At 37.8% G+C, this 23444-nt stretch overlaps 1 protein-coding gene across 2 annotated transcripts in view; it reads right to left on the bottom strand.

Annotated features, from left to right (window-relative positions):
- STAG1 (STAG1 cohesin complex component) overlaps positions 1-23444 on the bottom strand; it is a 459794-nt gene that overhangs the window by 107890 nt on the left and 328460 nt on the right. For both annotated transcript variants that reach the window (XM_007457539.1, XM_007457540.1), the window contains exon 10: positions 19353-19476. In XM_007457539.1, the coding sequence (XP_007457601.1) occupies positions 19353-19476 (124 nt within the window). The remainder of the gene's footprint in view (positions 1-19352; positions 19477-23444) is intronic.

Raw genomic sequence — 23444 nt, 5'->3', positions numbered from 1 at the left:
GTAGGGAAAAAATAATCTGGGCTCTTGGTCACCTTTGAGCTCCCATTTCACCCCCGACCCCCAACTCTCAAGGTGTCTTAAGGGTCACAAATGATGTCTGACAGAAGTAAAGGGGTCCCATGAAGGAAATTTTACCTGATCCAGGTGGCTTACAGGCCTCAAATAAAACCTGTTTCACTCAATGCAAAACCACCTATGGCACTGCTGAAAACAAAAGTGTTGAAATGAAGTCCTTCTTTGAAAGTGAAATATGGAAACTGAAGAACGGATATGACAAGGAGCCAGGGGAGTCTCATACAGCCTGGTTGGTGCATCTGTTTGATGAAGGGGCACTGCAGACTTTAACTATCTAGGGCTGAATAACACTGTTAGGGATGGGGCCAAGATCTCTGGGTCCCCGTTGGGGACCAGAGGCCCTATACCCCTGTCAAGATAGAAGGGAAAAGGCGAGAGGGGAGCTAAACTTTTATGGGGCCTTTGGATACTGGTGCTCAAATGACAGGTCCCCATAGAGGTAGAATTAAAATAGTAGGTCTGGGAAGAATGTAGTTACCCATGGAAGACAAGTCCACATGTATTTGTGGATGAGATTCTTTGGACCATTTCAGGTACTGATGATCCTGGTTCCTACTATTGAATACGTAATAGGCATTAACATTTTGGCTGTGTACGGTACTGAAAACCACCATTGCCTCAAGCGGTATGTACCACAAAAAGGACAAATTCAAGCTTAATGGGCCAGCTGCATTCCTAGCCTGCTCCAGAGGTAGCCAAATCATGGTGTGTTGGTCAACAAAAATACTATCTACGGTGGGGAAAAGGACATCGCTCTGTTAATTCGAGACAATATGAGCAGCCCAATCTGGCCAGTAAGGAAGGCCTCCAGAGTTTGGAGGTTGACAGATTACCAAAGGATAAATGTAGAAGTTTCAGTTTTTGCCCTAGCAGTTTCTGATATTATCACCATCACTGAGACAGTGCAACCCATATGGAAAACAAGTATGCTGTTGACTGATCTGGCTAATGCCTTCTACCCGATCCCTTTGCAGAATGATGTCATGACCAATTTTTGTTCTCACTGAACAGCCTACAATATACTTTTACTGTACTCCTGCAGGGATACCTAAATTCTTCTGTAATATGCTACCAGAGGTCAGGGCTTGATCTTCAATAAGCTCAAGTACTACAGAAATTTTAGTCATCCCTTATATTAATGACACGGCTACAATGCTAATTTCATGGTGGCTACAGTGCTGCACTTAGTCACTGACAGAATGATTAGTACCAATTTGACTAAAATCCAGAGTCCAGGCCCTAGGCAGAGCAGGTGCAATTCCTAAGGCCCAAGATTCAAAGATGACATTATGGCATGGTTTACTGACAGCTCTGTGAAACTAAAGGCAGATGAGGTCTGCTGGGTTGCAGCTACCATCTGAACCAGTAAATGGCCATCTTTTGACTATCAGGTGTGGGCATTCCAATAGGTCAAGCTCTGCACTGTGGTAATGGCAGTGCAGGCCACCTCTACTACCATTCCTCGATACACTTTTCACCAACAAATGGGCTGTTGCCAATGACTTAGCCATCTGGTGAGGCAAATGGCAACTAAAAGACTGGACTATTAGTGGATCCCCCATATAGGGAAAAGAACTATGGCAGCAGCTTGCTCCCTGGGAAGAAAATAACATGTCACTTATGTAGATACTCATGGCAAAGGACCTTTTCTTTATTTTTAAATTTTTATTGAAGTTAAGTTGGTTTATAATTATTACTTTCAGTTGTACAACATACTGATTCAGTATTTTATAGATTTACCCACCATTTAAAGTTATAAAATATTGGCTGTATTTCCTATGTTGTACAGTACATCCTTATAACTTACTTATTTTATACATAGTAGTTTGTACCTCTTAATCCTTATCCCTATCCTGGCCCTCCCCACAGGTAACCACTAGTTTGTTTCCTATATCTGTAAGTCTGTTTGTTTTGTTATATTCACTCATTTCATTTTTTAGATATAACATATAAGGTGAAAATGCAGAATTTGTCTTTCTCTGTCTGACTTATTTCACTAAGCATAATACCCTCCAGGTCCATCCATGTTGTTGCAAATGGCAAAATTTCATTCTATTATATGTTTGAGTAATCTTCCATTTTATGTATGTATGTATGTGTGTATATATATGTATATATATATAAACATATACACACACACACACACACACACACACACACATACAATGTATATATACCAAATCTTCTTTATCCATTCATCTGTTGATGAACACTTAGGTTTCTTCCATATCTTGGCTACTGTAGATAATGCTGTTACGAACACTGGAATGCACATATCTTTTCAAATTAGTGTTTTCTTTTTCTTTGGACATAAAACTAGGAGTAGAATTGCTACATCACATGGTAGTTCTATTTTTAGTTTTTCTGAGAAACCTCCATACCGTTTTTCATAGTGGCTGTACCAATTTACATTCCCACCAACAGTGTATAAGGGTTTCATTTTCTCCACATCCTGGACAACATTTGTTACTTGTGGTATTTTTTATGACATCCATTTTGACAGGCGTGAGGTGATATCTCACTGTGGTTTTGATTTGCATTTCTATGGTGATTAGCAATGTTGAGCATCCTTTCATGTGCTTGTCTGCCATCTGTATGCATTCTTTGGAAAAATGTATATTCAGGTCTTCTGCCCATTTTAAAAGCAGGTTGTTTGGTTTTTTGATATTGAGTTGTATGAGCTGTTTATATATTTTGGATATTAACCCCTTATCTGCCGTATCATTTGCAAATATTTTCTCCCATTCAGTAGGTTGTCTTTTCATTTTGTTGATGGTTTCCTTTGCTTAAAAGATTTGCAAAAGCTTTTAAGTTTAATTAGGTCCCATTTGTTTATTTTTGCTTTTGTTTCCTTTGCCTTAGGAGACAGATCCAAAAAAATACTACTACAATTTATGTCAAAGAGTGTCCTGCCTGTGTTTTCATCTAGGAGTTTTATGGTTTCAGGTCTTACATTTGGGTCTTTAATCCATTTTGAGTTTATTTTTGTATATGGTGTGAAAAAATGTTCTAATTTCATTCTTTTACATGTAGCTATCCAGTTTTCCCAAACCACTTACTGAAGAGAGTGTATCTTCTCCACTGTACAGTCTTGCCTCCTTTGTTGAAGACTGACTGTATGTGCATGGGCTTATTTTTGGGCTCTCTATTCTGTTCCATTGAACTGTGTGTCTGGTTTTGTGGTAGTACTATACTGTATTGATTACTGTAGCTTTCTAGTGTAGTCTGAAGTAAGGAAGCTTGATACCTCCAGCTTTGTTCTTTTTTCTAAAGATTGCTTTGGCTATTCAGGGTCTTCTGTGATTCCATATATGTTTTAGGATTATTTGTTCTAGTTATGTGATAAATGTCATGGGTATTTTGATAGGGACTGCAATCTGAAGATTGTTTTGGGTAGTATAGCCATTTAAACAATATTAATTCTTCCAATCCAAGAACAAGGGATATCTTTTCATTTTTTTGTATCATCTTCAGTTATTGTCATCAATGTTTTATAGTTTTCAGAGTACAGGTCTTCCATCTTGCTTAAGCTTATTCCTAGGTATCTTATTCTTTTTGATGCAATTTTAAAAAGTTTTTATTCAAGTACAGTTGATTTACAATGTTGTGTTAGTTTTAGGTGTAGAACAAAGTGAATCAGTTATACATAAACATATATCCACTCCTTTTTTAGATTCTTTTCCCATATAGTCTGTTATAGAGGATTGAGTATAGTTCCCTGTGCTATACAGTAGGTCATTATTAGTTATCTATTTTATATATAGTAGTGTGTATATATCAATCCCAGTCTTCCAATTTATCCCTCCCCCACTTACCCCCTGGTAACCATAAGTTTATTTTCTACATCTGTAACTTTATTTCTGTTTTATAGATAAGTTCATTTGTACCCTTTTTTAGAGTCCACATATAAATGATATCATATGATACTTGTCTTTCTCTGTCTGACTTACTTCATTCAGTATGGCAATCTCTAGGTCCATCCATGTTGCTGCAAATGGCATTATTTTGTTCTTTTTTATGGCTGAGTAATATTCCATTGTATATATATACCACATCTTCTTTATCCATTCCTCTGTCGATGGACATTTAGGTTGCTTCCATGTCCTGGTTACTGTAAATAGTGCTGCAATGAACACTGTGGTGCATGTATCTTTACAAATTATGGTTTTCTCTGGATATATGCCCAGGAGTAGGATTGCTGGGTCATATGGCAGCTCTATTTTTAGTTTTTTAAGGAACCTCCAGACTGTTCTCCACAGTGGAGGTACCAGTTTACATTCCCACCAACAGTGTAGGAGGGTTCCCTTTTCTCCCTCTCCAGCATTTATTGTTTGTAGATTTTTTGATGATGGCCATTCTGACCAGTGTGAGGTGATACCTCACTGTAGTTTTGATTTCCATTTCTCTATTAGTGATTTTGAGTATCTTTTCATGTGTTTTTTAGCCATCTGTATGTTTTCTTTGGAGAAATGTCTATTTACATTCTCTACCCATTTTGTGACTGGGCTGTTTGTTTTTTGGATATTGAGCTGCATGAGCTGTTTGTATATTTTGGAGATTAATCCCTTGTCAGTTGTTTTGTTTGCAAATATTTTCTCCCATTCCAAGGGGTGTCTTTTCGTCTTATTTAAGGTTTTGCACAGCCTTTGCTGTGCAAAAGCTTTTAAGTTTAATTAGGTCCCATTTGTTTATTTTTGTTTTATTTTCATTACTCTAGGAGGTGGATCGAAAAAGATGTTGTGATTTATGTCAAAGAGTGTTCTGCCTATGTTTTCCTCTAAGAGATTTATAGTATCTAATTTCATTCGTTTACATGTAGCTGTCCAGTTTTCCCAGCACCACTTATCGAAGAGATTGTCTTTTCTCCATTTTATATTCTTGCCCCCTTTGCCATAGATTAGATGACCACACGTGCATGGGTTTATCTCTGGACTTTCTATGCTGTTCCATTTGATGCAATTTTAAATGGGGTTGTATTCTTGCTTTCTCTTTCTGATGGTTCATTACTACTATATAGAAAAGCAACAGATTCCTGTATATTAATCTTGTGTCCTGCAACTTTACTTAATTCATTTATTACTTCTAATAGTATATTGGTGGTCATTTTAGGGTTTTCTATATATAGTATCATGTTATCTGCAAACAGTGACAGTTTTACTTCTTCCTTTCCAATTTAGATGTCTTTTATTTCTTTTTCTTCTCTGATTGTCATGGCTAGGACTTCCAATACTATGTTAAATGGAAGCGGCAAGAGTGAGCATTCTTGTCTTCTTTCTGATTTTAAAGGAAAAGCTTTCAGCTTTTCACTGTTGAGTATGATGTCAGCTGTGGGTTTGTCATAAACGGCCTTTATTATGTTTACATATGCTTCCTTGATATCAACTTTGATTAGAGTGTTTATCATGAATAGGTGCTGAAATCTGTCGAATGCCTTTTCTATATCTATTGAAATGATGATGTGGTTGTAGTCTCCATTTTGTTAATGTGGTGTATTACATTGACTGATCTGTGGATATTAAACCATCCTTATAGTAAATCCCAGTTGATCATGGTGTATGATCCTGTTTATATATTGTTGAATTAGGTTTGCTAATATTTTGTTGAGAATTTCTGCATCTATATTCATCAGAGATATTGGTCTGTAATTTTCTTTTTTTTGGTAATATCTTCATCTGGTTTTGGTATCAGGGTAATGGTGGCCTCATGGAATGAATTCAGAAGTGTTCCTCAATTTTTTGTAATAGTTTGAGGATAGATAGTAGCTCTTCTTTACATGCTTGGTAGAATTCCCCTGTGAAGCCATCGGGTCTTGGACTTTTATTTGCTGGGAGCTTTTTGATTACTAATTCAATTTCACTACTAGTGACTCGTCTGCTCAGATTATTTCTTCCAGATTCAGTCTTGGAAAAGTGTACGTTTCTAGAAATTTACCCATTTTTTTCTAGGTTTCCAATTTGTTGGTATATAACCGTTCATAACATTCTCTTATGAGTTTTTTGTATATCTGAGTATCAGCTGTAATTTCTCCTCTTTCTTTTCTTATTTTGTTTATTTGGGTTCTCTTTTTTTCTTAACGAGCCTAGCTAAAGGCTTATCAATTTTGTTTATGTCTGCAAAAAACTAGCAAGGTCTCTAGTTTTGGGGGGTCTCTATTTTTATATTTCCTCTCTGATCTTTATTATTTCCTTCCTTCTGCTGACTTTGGGCTTTGTTCTAACTCCTTCAGATGGTAGGTTAGGTTGTTTGTTTGAGATTTTTCTTGTTTCTTGTAGGCCTGTATCACTCTGAGAGCTGCATTTCTGCATCCCACAGATTTTGGCAAGCTGTATTTTTATTTTCATTTGCCTTGAGGTGTTTTCTGATTTCCTCTTTAATTTCTTTATTGACATTTTTGGTTCTTCTTTTAGTAGCATGTTTTTGTGAAGGACCACATGCTTGTGTTTGCAAAGGAACTTTTAAAATAAAAACATAAATGGAACTCTTGTCAATCAAGTTTGTGCCCCGTGGGCTGCAACAATTGCCTGGTGGGTACATCTATGGAAAAAGGAGTCTACTTCAGATGCAAAAATGGGCCAGAGCCCAAGAGATAACCCAGAAGTCTAAGGATGTAGTACAATCTTGTGATTCTTGTCAATATACTCAAATCATCCAGAGAGAAGAACTGAGACACATTAACCAAGGACTGGGACTCACCTGGATCTGGCAGACTGTTCACATCAAACCCCTGACCATCAGCCACAGGCAAAAATGATACCTCACTGCCATAACACCTAGTCAGGCTATTGTATAGCTACTCCAGTCTGGCATGTGGATGCTGAAACTATCATAGCTGTCCTTGAATAAAATTTATGTCATATTTTTGGATACCCCATGGGACTTCACTCTGACCAAGGAACATCCTTAACTGCCCAAGCAAGGCAACAATGGGCACACTCTCAGGGACTATGGCTACTAAACACTCCAGTGCAAGGAAAACAGGCACTGCAACACACATTGGGAAATACTGAGTTTGGCTGTGGTGGAAGTGGACTAGGCAGCCATGTGCTTAGGCTGTGCCTGCAAAATCACAATCTCAACATGTCATTCATTCTTCTTTTATCCCGTTGGAGTGTACGTCTTTGGGGTGATCTGCAGTTCTGCCTACCACTGTACCCCAGACAGGGCCCCTTGACTCTAGTCTGGATATGATACTTACCTTGGGGAACCTTCCTCCTATGGGATACCACAAAGGTGGGAGATGAAATCAAGTAGTATCAGGGTGCTAGCGAGGGTCTTTCTAGTAGTACTGGGCACAGTGACGCTTTCAATCAGGTGGGTGACGTTAACAGACACGTCAAGTTTGTGCAGTCCTTCCCTAGACTGGCCAACTGAGGCCAAAAAGTTTGTGTCAAGCCACAAAGGCACTGGGTGCCCACAGAGGAGGTAACATCTGGCTTGGGTTGCAATACCAGGGCAGCTAGTATCACAAGCAGTAGACCAGAGTAGCTCTGGCCTGAGAAGATTCATGAAGTGGGAGAGGAGTAGAAACATTAATCTTTCCTCTTCTCACTCCTACAGAATCATCTGCTGTGCCTGTTACAACAACAGCCATAGTCAGAGGAGGCAAACTTAAACAATGCTGGGATCTGTCATCACAGAATGAATTCCTTCTCGTTCCGCATTCCCACTGTAATGGCCTGGCTGACACAAAACTGCTCAGAACTTCCTCAAGTTGTCAATGGGTTAAATAGCTGGGTCACTCCTTTGATACAGGCCCAGATGCAGGCATGCTCCGGAGTCCCTTACTTTAATATTTCCTATGACGTGACAGAAAAAAAACCCTGCACAAGAATGCTTATTACTGATCTATACTGACATTTTGGACTTGGATGCCCAGTATGTTAACTTTTATCTCCCTGCAGCCACATGGTAAAAGCAAGCCAAGGCTGTATATAACTGGACTAGTCAGCATTATCAGAACAAAATCCCTGACATGTGTCCCCTGCACCCCTCAGGGTTATGTATTTCTCTGTAGACCCCAATGGGCAATAGAATGTCTGCCTCCAGGGGAAGGATTGTTGCCTCAGAGTTCTAAGGCTGACTGTCCATGTCAGCAACTGCAGAGCGGGCTGAAAAGGACCCCTTCTGCTGATGTACTACAAAGTGGCTCACAGTATCCTCCTGGGAAGACAAACTAACCACTGGTTTCATTCTGCTATCCAAATTCTAATACTGGGAATAGGTATGCAGGCCCTAGAAAAAAATGGTGTACAACCTGTCCTCAACCATGGCAGAAATAGCTAACACTACTGCCCAAGCCAACCAAGCCAATGAGACTCACTGAACTCACTAGTCAAGGTGGTGATGGATAACTAAATAGCCCTCAATTACCTGCTGGCAGAACAAGGTGGTGTTCATGTTATTGTCAGCATTTCTTACTGTGTATACGTCAACAATTTGGGGAAGTTGAAAACTGAGCTGATGAACAACCATTCTCAGGAGGGATGGTTATCAGCTGTACACACACAGTCTCCCCAAACTCACATTTTGACTTCTTTAGCTGGCTTAATCCATGTTGAAGACCACCCTCTAGGGTGGCTTGACTGTCTTCCTGGGTCTGGCTCTCCTAACTGGCCTGGTAAAGTGCTGTTTCCTAATGACAGGAAGGCTCTATGAGCACTCCACATCCAAACAGATTGTTCTGGGACCCTGGTGAACCCAATTCTGCCTTCAAGTTTGGGGTGGGTGATTGACATGCTTTATCTGCCATGTCAGTGGTCGAGCAGGGGTGAGGGGTAGACTGTTGGGAAAGGCAGTCTCCTGTACAGTGTTTTGACCCACACTTGGCTGCACAGGAAGAGGCCTTGGGTCTGGAATACTTCCTTATCAAGTGATAAGAGTCTTCATGGACTGTGCTGGGTTTATCACCTTGTGTGGGAATATCACTCCCGTTTTAGACTCAGTGTGTCTTCTTTTGTTCTGCTTAAGTGTATGCATCATATGGCACCTGGCCAACCCCACTATTAAATCTGTCCCCTGAGAGGACAGAATAGGGTCCTCAGTTCTGTGGCACAAGAGGGGTGCATGCAGGGCAACTGCTCTGTGTTGACTGCTGGACCATGGGGGACTGACACTGCTGAAGCTAATCTTGCTCTGTCCCTTCTCCATATGAGTAAAGCATTGTTCCATCCAATGCTTGACTGTGTTGTGTTTTCCTTGGTGATCAGTATGCAGTGGGCAAATAATTTGAACTTCTACTTCTAGTGATCGGCAACAGATGTCATTTGCTTGACATATACAGAGCTAAAAGGTTTTTGGTAAACTTGAGAAACAGAATATGGGATGAGTGAACACAAAGATGAGGAAATGAAATGGACTAACTGAAAATAAATCCTACCCAAGCACTGAGATTTTGATATAAGCAATCAAGCATTTGCAAGAAAGTAGAAGAATTGCACACATAAGCTAAAAGCAAAAAACAGTACAGTCATATTTACAAACTGGAAAGGACAAAGAAAGGTAATCTATTGTCATGAGCATAAATACAAAAAGAGAGTAAGATACTTAGTGCAGAGCACAGAGATTACTAAAGCTGTATCTAAATTAGACCTATTCTGTGTCACCCTCAATGTCAGAACTAAAACCAATGGGTAGGAATTTAGAAATAAGTTTTGGTCAACAGAAAGATGAACTGAATTTCTAATAACTCCTTTAGCTGTTAGAGATTGTCCGTCTTTCTAATGACCAAAATTTAATACTGTAGAACTTATACAAATTGGCAGTATGAAAAAAGTTTGTCTTATTTATAGGAGGGTAGCCTAGGTTATAATCTCTAAAATTCTAAAATCAAGACAGAAAGTATATCAAATCATTATGTTGTATACCTTAAACTAACACAATGTTAAATGTCGATTATATCTCAACAAAAATGGAAAAATGCAATTGATAATTAAAATGTAATTTTTTAAAAAATGAGAAGAAATATTATCAGCTCATTTGAAAATGCACAGGATGAGTCTGAAGACAGAGGCTACAGCCTATACAATGAACACTTTCAACCAGATGATTGAGAGAAAGGAAATTACTTTAATCTTCAGAGAAAAAAAGTACAAGGTGATCAGAAAGGGAATGACAAAAAGGAAAGTTTAGAAATAAATATTTAATACTTACACTCTTTTCTAAGTAAAGCAATTGGAGATCACAGGAGAGGTTTATAAAATCATCCTATCGAAAACATTACTTACTCCTTAAATCATTTTATCAACAACGTACAAGAGAAACCTACCTCTTCCTTTATCTGGAAAGAGGATTTCTACAGACAGACACAGTTTAGTGATTTGTTTTAAATTGATGTTTGTTTATTTTTTGATAAGCCACATCAAATCGGTGTTTTCCCCAGAATTTGTGGACATACATAAGTTCTGTTAAAACTGGTAATTGTTACTGTTATTGAAATTCAGTAGAATACTCTATTAGGGAGGTGAGGAGAGGAGGAAAACTGGTATGGTAGTAGTAGGGAATAAAAATGAAAGACTTTAAACTTATTTCTCCTAAAAAGCTTGTCTGCTTGGATTTAGTAGTATGGATATGCCTGCATGAGGGCACAAGGTGTAATTCTAATATCTCTCACACCAGTAAAATTTAATTGGATGCATCTGAGATGAGGCTTAGATGTAAAGGTCCCCAGTACCACATGAGGACTGGAAAAAGAAAACAAAATCGAGTTTGGGATTTATTACTATAGACAAAAGAATCTGAATTGATAGGGAAAATAAATATATTCAGGAAAAAATTCACTATGTACACACTAACTGGATTTTCCTTCAAATGAGGTGGGAAATAAGAATCCCTTTTAATCCTCAATTAAAAATTAGTCACTGAAACTGACCAACCAACTTATGATGATCTCCCTACACTCTGAATGCTCTTTTATAGCAAAAATGGCCTATAAAATTCCCTTGGGAACTTTCATTATAATTTATGTAATTTTGTGGTTTTCTTTGATAATACTTAGCACACTACTATTTAAAAAATAAATGCTCGGGGAATCGGATCAACATGGCGGAGGAGTAGGACGTGGAGCTCACCTTCTCCCCACAGATACATCAAAAATACATCTATGTGTGGAATGACTCTCACAGAACATCTACTGAATGCTGGCAGAAGACTTTAGACTTCCAAAAGGGCAAGAGAATCTCCATGTAACTGGGCAGGGCAAAAGAAAAAGAGAGAGAAAGGAATCGGGAATGGGCCTGAACCTCTGGGAGGGAGCTGTGAAAAAGGAAAGGTTTCCGCACACTGGGAAGTCCCCTCAGTCCCTCTGTCCACTGGCGGGGACAGAGGGGTAGCTTCAGAGCCTTGGAGGAGAGCACAGCAACAGGTGTGTGGAAGGCAAAGCAGAGACAGACCTGCACAGGTCAATGCTGACCGGCACTCCCCAGCCTGAGACGCTTGCCCGCTGGGGCAGGTGGGGGCTGGGTACTGAGGCTTGGGCTTTGGAGGTCAGACCCCTGGAGAGAACTGGGGTTGGCTGTGTGAACAAAGCCTGAGGGGGGTAGGGTGCAGGGTGCCACAACTGAGGGAGATCAAGATGCAGGCAGCAGCCTTCAAAAACAAGAAACGGAGGTCCCCAGCCAATGAAGAAGGTTAGACACCTTGGGTGGGGAGGGGAGAGGTAAAGAGCTGAAAGTGGGGGCCAGAGGGTTCCTTCCCCCACCCAAAGTGTGTGTGTGTCTGGGCCCACCAGAGGCAAGGGACCATTGTTGCGGGGCATGAGAGGAGAGGGGTGGGCCCGCCCTAGGAGCTTCTTTCTCTGCATGTTCACAGGCAGCAGGGCACTGCCTATATGAGCTCCAGGGGCAGGCGTGAGCCATGGCTGACATCCTGGACTCCAGAGGCAGGTGCGGAATGCTGCCGTTGCTGCTGCCACTGCCAAGGGTCCTGTGAGCGGGGGTGCATATCACTGCCCTCACCTTTCCAGGAGCTGGCATCGCCCACCACTGCAGAGGGTCCCATGAAGTGGGACCAACTTCCCCGGGAGTGTGCACAGCCAACCACTGCTGACAAGGGCCCTGCAACCCGGTGCCAGCCACTGCCCCCACCTCCACGGGGTGTGCAACACACCGCTGCCGCCTAGGGTCCCAAGATCTAGGGCCAACTTCCCCAGGGACACATGACCTGCTGCTGCCATTGCGGAGAAACCTGCAACCGGGAGCCAACTCTTGCCCCCGCCTCCCTGGAAGCGTGTACCTGCACACCCTGATCAAGGGGATAACAGCCAGCACATGCTAAGAAAAAGACAGCAAGCATCCAAACCAAAAACAGCACTCATGTCAAAAAAATACTGAACCCACACAAGCTACACAGGGATTCTCCTGCTTATAAATAGCCCTCCAAGACCACAGTAGATAATTGTTTCTCCTGAACTCACAGAGTAAGAGAAATATAAGCAAAATGAAAAAGCAGAGGAACCACTCTCAGTTAAAAGACCAAAAAAATTTGCCTGCAGGAACAATGAAAAAGACCTCCTCAGTCTAATAGACACCGAGTTAAAAAAGGAGGTAATGAAAATACTGAAGGAATTAAGAAAGGCTATCAACAGAAAGGCAGATTACTGTAAAAAGGAACTTGAAACTACAAGGAGGAGACAAGAAAAATTAGAAAATTCATTTGCTGAGACAAAAGCTGAGCTCAAGGCAATGAAGAGCAGAATGAATAATGCAGAAGAAAGAATAAGTGACCTGGAATATAGACTAATGGAAATTACCCAATCAAAACAGAAGACAGAAAGCCAAACTGAAAAAAAAAAAATGAAAGCAACATAGGAGACCTATGGGATAATATAAAGCAGGCCAATCTATGCATAACAGGGATTCTGGAAGGAGAAAAGAGAAAAGGGGATTGAAGATGTATCTGAAGAAATTATGGCTGAAAATTTCCCAAACTAAAAGAAGGAAACAGATATCCAGATACAGGAAGCACAGAGGGTCCCAAAGAAGATGAAGCCAAACAGACCTACATCAAGACATATTATAATAAAAATGGCAGAAGTTAAAGATAAAGAGAGGATTCTAAAGGCAGCAAGAGAAAAACTAAGAGTTCTTTACAAGGGAACCCCCATAAGACTGTCAGCTGATTTCTCTACAGAAACACTGCAGGCTAGAAGGGTGTACAAAATATATTCAAATTCTTGAAAGAGAATAATCTGCAACCTAGAATACTCTACTCAGCAAGATTATCATGTAGAATAGGAGGAGAAATAAAGAATTTCTCAGACAAGCAAAAATCGAAAGAAAACAGCAATACTAAACCTATCCTGAAAGAAATATGGAAAGGTCATCTCTAAATAGAAAAGCAGCAGCAAGAAGAAACAGGAAGGAGGAAATCACAATTGGAAAGTAAATCACTTAAATTAGCCAGTATACAGATCACAAAGAAAAAACAACAACCCTATTTGTGAAAGCAATGATAAACACATGGAACACAGCAAAGGGATAAACATGAAGATGTAAAAAGGGACATGAAAATCATAAAATGTGGGGAAGGAGAGTAAGAAAATGCAGATTCTTTTTCTTTTTTTTAATTGTGTTTGAGCCTATATGACTACCAGTCTAAAGCAAGCATATATGGGAAGGGGTTAACATACTTGAAAAACAGGGCAACCACAAATGAAAAACATACAATAGATTCATAAAAACCGAAAAAAAGAACACAAGCATAAAATAAAAGGAAATCATGAAACCACAAAAAGAAAAACAGAAAAAGAAAGGAACAAAGAAGAAACAAAGAATCAACTGGAAAACAAGGTTTTAAATGGCAATAAATACATACATATCAATAATTACCTTAACTGTCAATGGACTGAATGCTCCAATCAAAAGACACAGAGTGGCAGACCGGATAGAAAAAACAAGAGTCTACAATATGCTGTCTACAAGAGACCCACCTTAGGGCAAAGGATACACATAGATTGAGAAAGAGGGAATGGTAAAAGATATTTCATGCAAACGGAAATGACAAGAAAGCAGGAGTTGCAATACTCATATCAGACAAAATAGACTTTAAAGCAAAGGTTATAAAGAAAGATAAAGAAGGACACTACATAATGATCAAAGAATCAATACAAGAAGATGATTTTGTACTTATCAACATATATGCACCTAATATAGGAGCACCCCTGATACATAAAACAAATACTAACAGACATAAAGGGAGAAATTGATGGGAATACAATAATAGGAGACTTTAACACCCCACTCACATCAATGGACAAATCTTCCAGACAGAGAATCAACAAGGTAACAGAGGTCCTAAATGATACAACAGTTAGACTTAATTGATAGTCTCAGGATACTACATCCAAAAAAACCCAAACAACAACAACACCCCACAAAAAACAGAATATACGTTCTTTTTGAGTGCACACAGAACATTCTCTAGGGCTGACCACATCCTACGTCACAAAACTAACCTCAACAAATTTAAGAGTACAGAAATTATTTTAAGCATCTTCTCTGACCACAATGGCATGAAATTAGAAATCAACCACAGGAAAAGAAACGAGAAAAGAACAATTAGTTGTAGACTGAATAACATGCTACTAAAAAACCAATGGGTCAATGAGGAAATCAAAAAGGAAATTAAAATATACCTTGAGACAAACAACAATGAAAATACAACCATACAAAATCTATGGGACACAGCAAAAGCAGTTCTTAGAGGGAAGTTTATAGTGATATAGGCCTTCATCAAAAAACAAGAAAAATCTCAAGTAAACAACCTAACCTATCACCTAAAAGAATTAGAAAAAGAAGAACAAACAAAACCTAAAGTCAGCAGAAGGAAGGAAATAATAAAGATCAGGGAGGAAATAAATAAAATAGAGATTAAAAAAAAAAGGAAAAAATCAACAAAACCAAGAGCTGGTTCTTTGAAAGGGTAAACAAAATTGACAAACCTCTAGCCAGGCTCACCAAGAAGAAAAGAGAGAGAATCCAAATAAACAAAATGAGAAATGAAAAAGAAGAAAAATCAACTGATACCGCAGAAATACAAAAAACATAAGAGAATACTATGAACCATTATATGCTAACAAATTTGACAACTTAGAAGAAATGGATAACTTTCTAGAAACATACAGAACACCAAAACTGAATCAATAAGAAATAGATAATTTGAACAGATCAATCACTAAAAGTGAAATAGAATCTGTAATAAAAATACTTCCTACAAACAGAAGTCCAGGACCAGATGGCTTCACAGGTTAATTCTACCAAACATACAAAGAACTTACACTGATTCTTCTCAAACTCTTCCAAAAGACTGAAGAGGAGGGAACACTCCCTAAGACATTCTATGAAGCCACCATCACCCTGATACCAAAAGTAGACAAAGACGCCACCAAAAAAGAAAATTACAGGCCAATATCTTTGATAAATATAGATGCAAAAATCCTCAGCAAAATATTAGCAAAAAGAATACAACAACACATAAAAAAGATCATACACTATGACCAAGTGGGATTCATCCCAGGTTCACAAGGATGGTTCAACATATGCAAATCAATCAGTGCAACACAGCACATTAACAAAAGAAAAGTCAAAAACCACATGATTATCTCAAAAGATGCAGAAAAAGCATTTGACAGAATTCAACATTCATTCATGATAAAAACTCTTACCAAAGTGGGAACAGAGGGAACATATCTCAACATAATTAAAGCCATTTATGAGAAACCCACAGCCAATATAATAATCAACGATGAAAAGCTGAAAGCCTTCCTACTAAAATCTGGAACAAGACAAGGATGACCACTCTCACCATTTCTTTTCAACATAGTATTGGAATTCTTAACTACAGCAATCAGACAAGAAAAAGAAATAAAAGGTATCCAAATTGAAAGGGAAGAGGTAAAACTGTCACTATATGCAGATTACATGATACTATATATAGAAAACCCTAAGGATTCCACACAAAAACTACTAGATCTAACAAATAAATTCAGCAAAGTAGCAGGATAGAAGATTAACATTCAGAAATCGGTTGCATTCCTTTACACTAACAATGAAATATCAGAAAGGGAATGTAAACACCTTTTAAAATTGCATCCCCCCCAAAAAAATCGAGGAATAAACCTGACCAAGGAGGTGAAAGACTTATATGCTGAGAACTATAAAACATTAATAAAGGAAATAAAAGAGGATTCAAAGAAATAGAAAGATATCCCATGCTCTTGAACTGGAAGAATTAACATTGTTAAAATGGCAATACTGCCCAAAGCATTCTACAGATTTAATGTGATCCCTATAAAACTACCCATGACATTTTTCACAAAACTAGAACAAATAATCCAAAAATTTATATGGAACCATAAAAAACCCAGAAGTGCCAGAGCCATCCTGAGGGAAAAAAACAAAGGCAAAACTCCCCAGACTTCAGACAATGCTACAAAGCTACAGTAATCAAAACAGTGTGGTATTGGTACAAAAATGGGCATATGGATAAATGGAACAGAATAGAGAGCCCAGAAATAAACCACACACCTATGGTCAATTAATCTCTGACAAAGGAGGTAAGAATATAGAAGGGGAAAAAGAAAGTTTCTTCAGCAAATGGTGCTGGGAAAGTTGGACAGCTGCATGTAAATCAATGAAGTTAGAACACACCCTTACACCATGCACAAAAATAAACTCAAAATGGCTTAAAGACTTAAACATAAGACAACATACTATAAAACTCCTAGAAAAGAGCATAGGCAAAACATCCTCTGACATAAATTGTACCAATGTTTTCTTAGGTCAGACTCCCAAGGCAATATAAACAAAAATAAACAAATGGGGCCTAATCAAACTTGCAAGCTTTTGCACAGCAAAGAAAACCATAAAAAAAAAAAGACAACCTACCAAATGGGAGAAAATATTTGCAAATGATGCAACAGACAAGGCTTAATCTCCAAAATATACAAAAAACTCATGCAACTCATCAACAAAAAACAAATAACCCAATTGAAAAATGGGCAGAAGACCTTAATAGACATTTCTCCAAAGAACACATACAGATGGCCAATAGGCACATGAAAAGATGCTCAACATCACTAATTATTAGACAAATGCAAATCAAAACTACACTGAGGTACCACCTCACACCAGTCAGAATGGCCATCATTAAAAAGTCTACAAATAACAAATGCTGGAGAGGATGTGGAGAAAAGGGAACTCCTACACTGTTGGGGGGAACTGTAAGCTGGTACAACCACTATGGAGAACAGTATGCAGGCTACTCAGAAAACTAAAAACAGAATTACCACATAATCCAGCAATCCCCCTCCTGGGAATATACCTGGACAAAACTATAATTCAAAAGATACATGCACCCCTATGTTCATAGCAGCACTGTTCACAATAGCCAAAACATAGAAACAACTTAAATGTCCATTGACAGAGGAATGGATAAAGAGGATGTAGTAAATATATACAATGGAATACTATTCAGCCACAAAAAGAACAAAATAATACCATTTGCAGCAACATGGATGCAACTAGAGATTGTCATACTAAGTGAAGTCAGAAAGAGAAAGACAAATATATGATACCACTTATATGTGGAATTTAAAATATGGCACAAATGGGGCTTCCCCGGTGGCGCAGGGGTTGAGAGTCCGCCTGCCGATGCAGGGGACGCGGGTTCGTGCCCCGGTCCGGGAGGATCCCACGTGCCGTGGAGCGGCTGGGCCCGTGAGCCATGGCCGCTGAGCCTGCGCGTCCGGAGCCTGTGCTCCGCAACGGGAGAGGCCACGACGGTGAGCGGCCCACGTATCGCAAAAAATAAATAAATAAATAAATAAATAAATAAATAAATAAATAAATAAATAAATAAAATAAAATATGGCACAAATGAACCTATCTATAAAACAGAAACAGACTCAAGTTGGGCAGGGAGAAGGATGGACTGGGAGTTTGGGATTGGTAGATGCAAACTATTACATTTAGAATGGATAAACAACAAGGTTCTAATGTATAACACAGGGAACTATATTGAATATCCTGTGATAAACCATAATAGAAAATATAAAAAAGAATGTACATGTGTGTTTAACTTAGTCACTTTACTGTACAGCAGAGATTGGCACAGCACTGTAAATCAACTATACTTCAAAAAAAAAATTTTTTTTAAATGCCAAACCTATAAAAAAAATAAATTGCTCTGAGCTGTCTAAAAAAAAAATCAATCAATCAATAAGTAAAAAATGCTCCACAGGCTAATAATGGTAATATATAGAAAATAAGTCTTAGACTATTACCAAAATTACTGTAAAAGTCTAAGAATATAATTGCATTTAAAAAGATAAAATGAAAAAAAAAGATAAAATATCTTCTAATAGTTATGATACTTTTAACAATTCAAATAATGGAATATAACATCTTTTACAAGAAATCATTGTTAAAATTTCTTTTTTGTGTGTGAAAATCTGGCAATTCAAGTTATAGAATGTCAGGTCATTCAATATAAAAATTCCAGCAATTTATCATTCCTATCCTTGGTTATTTAAGGATTACATACTCAGGACTTAATAATGTGAGATTACTTTTAAGTCAGATCCTTTTCTAAGAGAGTGGAAGTAGAGACAGATTTTAAGACCAGATATTCTAGAATCCAACAAATCTATTCAACTCTGCTAAAACATTCTACTATGATATGACCTTAGAGAATTCAAAATAAGAAAGCTTATTTAGTTCCTATATATTAAGAGAAACAGGAATCTCTTTTGATTCCAAACTAGAAAAAAATTATAAGTAGCTTATTGAGATACTACATTCTCTTAAAATTTAGATGTACCAGGTTGTCAACCTTGGTTTAAGATGGCATTACAACTAAGACATGGTTTTCACACATATGCTGATGCCTCAAGTTTCATCATGGCCACAAGTAAATAGTATTCAGCTGTATCATCTTAAATTTCCATATTATTATAAATCTTGAGAAAAACCAACCAATGCCATCTTTTTTTTTTTCTTTTTCTTTTGTGGTATGCGGGCCTCTCACTGTTGTAGCCTCTCCTGGTGCGGAGCACAGGCTCCGGACACACAGGCTCAGCGGCCATGGCTCACGGGCCCAGCCGCTCCGCGGCATGTGGGATCTTCCCGGACCGGGGCACGAACCCGCGTCCCCTGCATCGGCAGATGGACTCTCAACCACTGCGCCACCAGGGAAGCCCCCAATGCCACCTTAATTCCTAGCTTTCTAGTATTAATATTAGGACAAGTACATCTTCTATGAAAGCTGAGAACAGAGTAACTTACCCTGTCATGAAGAGTCCAGCCAACATATTTTAGGTAACTGTCATTTAGGAAGGCATCACTATACATTTTCATCCATACTCCAATTTCTTCAATACAAATGGCTCTAATCTCAGCAATAGCATCACTAGAGAAGGAAAAAAAGAGACAAACCTCTGATTAATATCCAAAGCTAGAAAGTACTTCATACTCATTTTCAGCAAGCAATAGATATCAATATTATCCAAATACTGTTTTTATATCTGCCCTCGCAAAGGTCTCCAACTTGAATATCTTCTATTTTTTATATGGCTTCTATAAAATAAAAACCAATACCAAACAAAAAAAATGCTTCTGGAAATCATCTTATTTTGACTCAAACGCTCTATTTTCAATGGACTAGGAAATGACATTTGGAGCTTTCTGAAAGCCTCACAATTATTATGGGATCAAGACACATGTTAAAACTTCTGAGGAACCAGAGTATCAACATCCAAATACAGGATAATGGAGAACTCAAAACGTGTTTCTCTAAATAACTGTGACTCTTTCTAAGCTAGTACACATCTAAAGAATTAAAAGAAAATAATTTTCATGGACAAAAAATTAGTATCTATGAGGCAAAATTGTAGCAGCCTGTATTATATGAAAATGTACAGTAGTTTACAAAACCAGGACCTTGAAGTAACTGCACAGGGAAGAATAATAATTCACATTTAGTCACAACAGAACAATCCTGGTGACCACGCTATGAAGTGGTAGCAGAACGAACCCCAAAAGTCAGGTCTCTGGCTCTGTGCCCAGACAGCTTTTCACCTCACCATAAGCATCTACTACAACCCTCCTGGAATTACTTCTACTCTAAAATCTGTGAACCATGAACAAATACAGTGTTAATATTTTTACCTTATCTTTCAACAGGTTAATAACTCTGGCTAAAAAAAACCCATATTATATAATTAAGATAAATCCTAACTTTCTTTTGTAGATCAATCTTAAAGGTTTCTGAGTTACCATACATGAATAATTTTTAATTCTCCAATTTACACAAGGCAATCATCTGTCAAGGAGCTTTCCTTAGTTTCTCTTTTGCGATAAAATGAGTGCTAGTATTCTAATATTTAATTCTCTGCTCTAATAAATCTTAGTTCCTTCTAAGTCCATGTCATTGCTTAAAGAATAAAAATGTGAGAAACTTTCTCTTTCAGAACCATACTACCAATTACAGTCTTTAGTTTTCCTACATTTTTGCTGTTGTTTATACCTTTTTCTCATGGAGAGATTCTATAGCACAGAGGCTAATGATACAGACTTTGGAGTAAGACATCCTGAGTTCAAATCCTGACTCTGCTATTTACTAGCTGCAAGTTATTTCCCTCTTTCTTAGATTTCCTCATCTGTAAAACACGGATAATAACTGAACCTAGAACTCACAGTGACTGTGAGGATGAACTCACTTAATAAAAGTAATACTTAGAACTGTGTACTAAAACTTTCCATCAATGCTCATTATTATAATCTTTTAATTGTCATCAATCTAGGCATTCATAGATGATACAATATAAAAAGTAGCTTAAAAACTGTGAAAGAATGTTCCTTGACCTTTAAAATAATGAATGTGAATGGTTCAAGGGTATTTCTTTTTTTCTAAATATGAAAAATTTCAGACATTACAAAGTTATTATGCTTTAACTTCATATATATTGTTTTACATATTTTGAAACTTTACATACATTATATCTTATAGGCTTCCTCTCCAATTAGATTTTTTCACAAACCAGTTTTGCAATTTATACACACTGATTCATATAGCTCCAAGTCCAATATATTAACTTTAACTGATGTTCAGTGTTCCTTTCTATAAATAAATTACAAATTATTTATACATTCTCTCAGTGGCAGACATTTAGGTTTTTTCCAAGTTTTTGCTTTTATTAACAATGAATGGCATAAGCATCCTCGTACATGTCTGCTTGTATAAGCGTTTCCCCTAGGGCAGTGTTTTTCAAACAGTGCATTACTACCTACCAGCACATTATGAAATAAATTTAGTGAGTGGGGAAAAAAAAAGTATTTGGGATAGAAAATACTAAAATGCTTCACATGGGGTAAGGCAAGTAAGTATTTTTTCTTGGAACATCTGTGTACTTGATGTAGGAAATGGTCAGTCAAGTCTGTGAGACACTGTTGTTATACTTAGAAGTGAAATTTATTGGGTGAGAAGGAATACACATCTTCACCTGAATTAGATATTAACAAATTTCTCCATATAGTGCTTTCATCCCTGCCTGTCACTTGGTATTGTTCTACTATTTTATATAAATTTCCACTTCTAAGAACTACAAGTTCATATACTTTGTCTTCTACTGGGCTGTACAAATTTAAAAAAAAAAAAACAGCAAAAATAAAACAAAATAAAATAGCTCCCCTCCAAAACCAAAACATAACCACAAAATACCCAAATCCCAAAGATCAATTACACTTATTCTCTGCTGAAATACGCTTGTACAAACCAATCAAAAAAATTAAAACAAACAAAACCAGGCTGAGTTTTTTATTACACAAGCTCAGGGAAGTAGGGTAAGGACACAATGAACAGGTATGGTATTTTGATTAAAACTATAGTGACTACTAAGTACAGTAACTCATAATACATAGCTCAATCATTCTTCCATTCATTACCATTGGTATTCCCATTACCTCTGGTATTGAGATTATAGGTGGCTGATTCCCAAGGCTAGAGAATATAAAGGCTTAGCTTTATTTCAGTAGGAAAATATTGCTCAAAATCTTTTTTTATAACCAATTTCTATGTCTAAGCCTAACCTCTAATACCTTTTTCTCATGCTTATTAGACTGCCAAAAGCTCATGTTCTTGAAACACAGCTCTTCTCTGTAAGCACTGCCAACATTTTGATACAGCTTATCTTCTTGGAATCCCAGTCCTTGTCTACTTCAGATGCTAGTCTGACACCTCCCACTTTAACTTAAAATTATTTTAATATCCTTTTTAGATTTACAATTTGACTATGTATGTAAGACAGCCCATTCTACTACTATTAAAAGTCCCTAGGTGATTTTTCTCCTATTTGGGTTTTGGAGCTCTAATCTACTTTGCTTGCTGATACTACCCTATTAATCATTCTCTACATGTAATTATATTATGTAATTACAGACTATACAGTAAAATAAGAATTTCTTTGTGGTGGTCTCAAAATGTCCACAAATTTTCTGTTACTATTCCCTTTGGTGGAGACACATGCTGCTTTTCTTGAATATGGGTGTACTTATTAACTTGTTTCTAATAAATATAATTCAGTGGAAATGATGAATTTTGGCATCTGAAGCTAGGTCAAAAAAGACATAGTGACTTTTCATTTGCTCTCTCTATTGGATCAATCTCTCTCAGGAAAGCCAACTGCCATGTCTTAAGGACATTCTAGCTGCCTTATAGAGAACTCAATGTGGTGAGTAACTAGGTCTTTTTCTACCAGCCATGTGAGTAAGCCATATGAGAAGCAGATGCTCCAACCACAGTCAAGCCTTCAAATGACTACAGCCTCAACCACAGTCTTGACTGCAATCTGATGAGAGAACTTAAGCCAGAACCCCTTAGCTAGGCCACTCCCAAATTCTTGACCCATAGTAACCATGAGATAATGTATACTGTACCAAGTTTTGGGGTAAGTTGTTATATGGCAAAAGATAACCAATATTCTTAGTTTTACTGTTATTAAAGGCCTTTACCAATTGAGCCATAACCAATCTTCTTTTAGTTTGGTCTATGAATGAGTTCTTTAGTCCAAATAGCTCAACTGCACACATTACATGTCTGTGGTGACTCCTACACTCACAGTGCCCTCATTCCACTCTGATTACCTACAATGATTATTCTTTCAAGCTCTAGTAAACTTTCAGGTCTTCCATGATTCATGACACATCCTCTTATTACCACAGATAGCTTTCTTCTTGCCTTCTAGGAACTAACATTCTATTTAAGTATATGAAGTACAAAATGAAAATGCAGTATATTTCTAAATATTCCCTGACTTGATTACTACACACACACACACACACACACACACACACACACACACACACACACACACACACACA

The sequence above is a fragment of the Lipotes vexillifer genome, unplaced genomic scaffold (assembly GCF_000442215.2).
Source record: "Lipotes vexillifer unplaced genomic scaffold, Lipotes_vexillifer_v1.1 scaffold86, whole genome shotgun sequence".
Taxonomy (NCBI): domain Eukaryota; kingdom Metazoa; phylum Chordata; class Mammalia; order Artiodactyla; family Lipotidae; genus Lipotes; species Lipotes vexillifer.
This window is presented reverse-complemented; position numbering and strand designations above follow the sequence as displayed.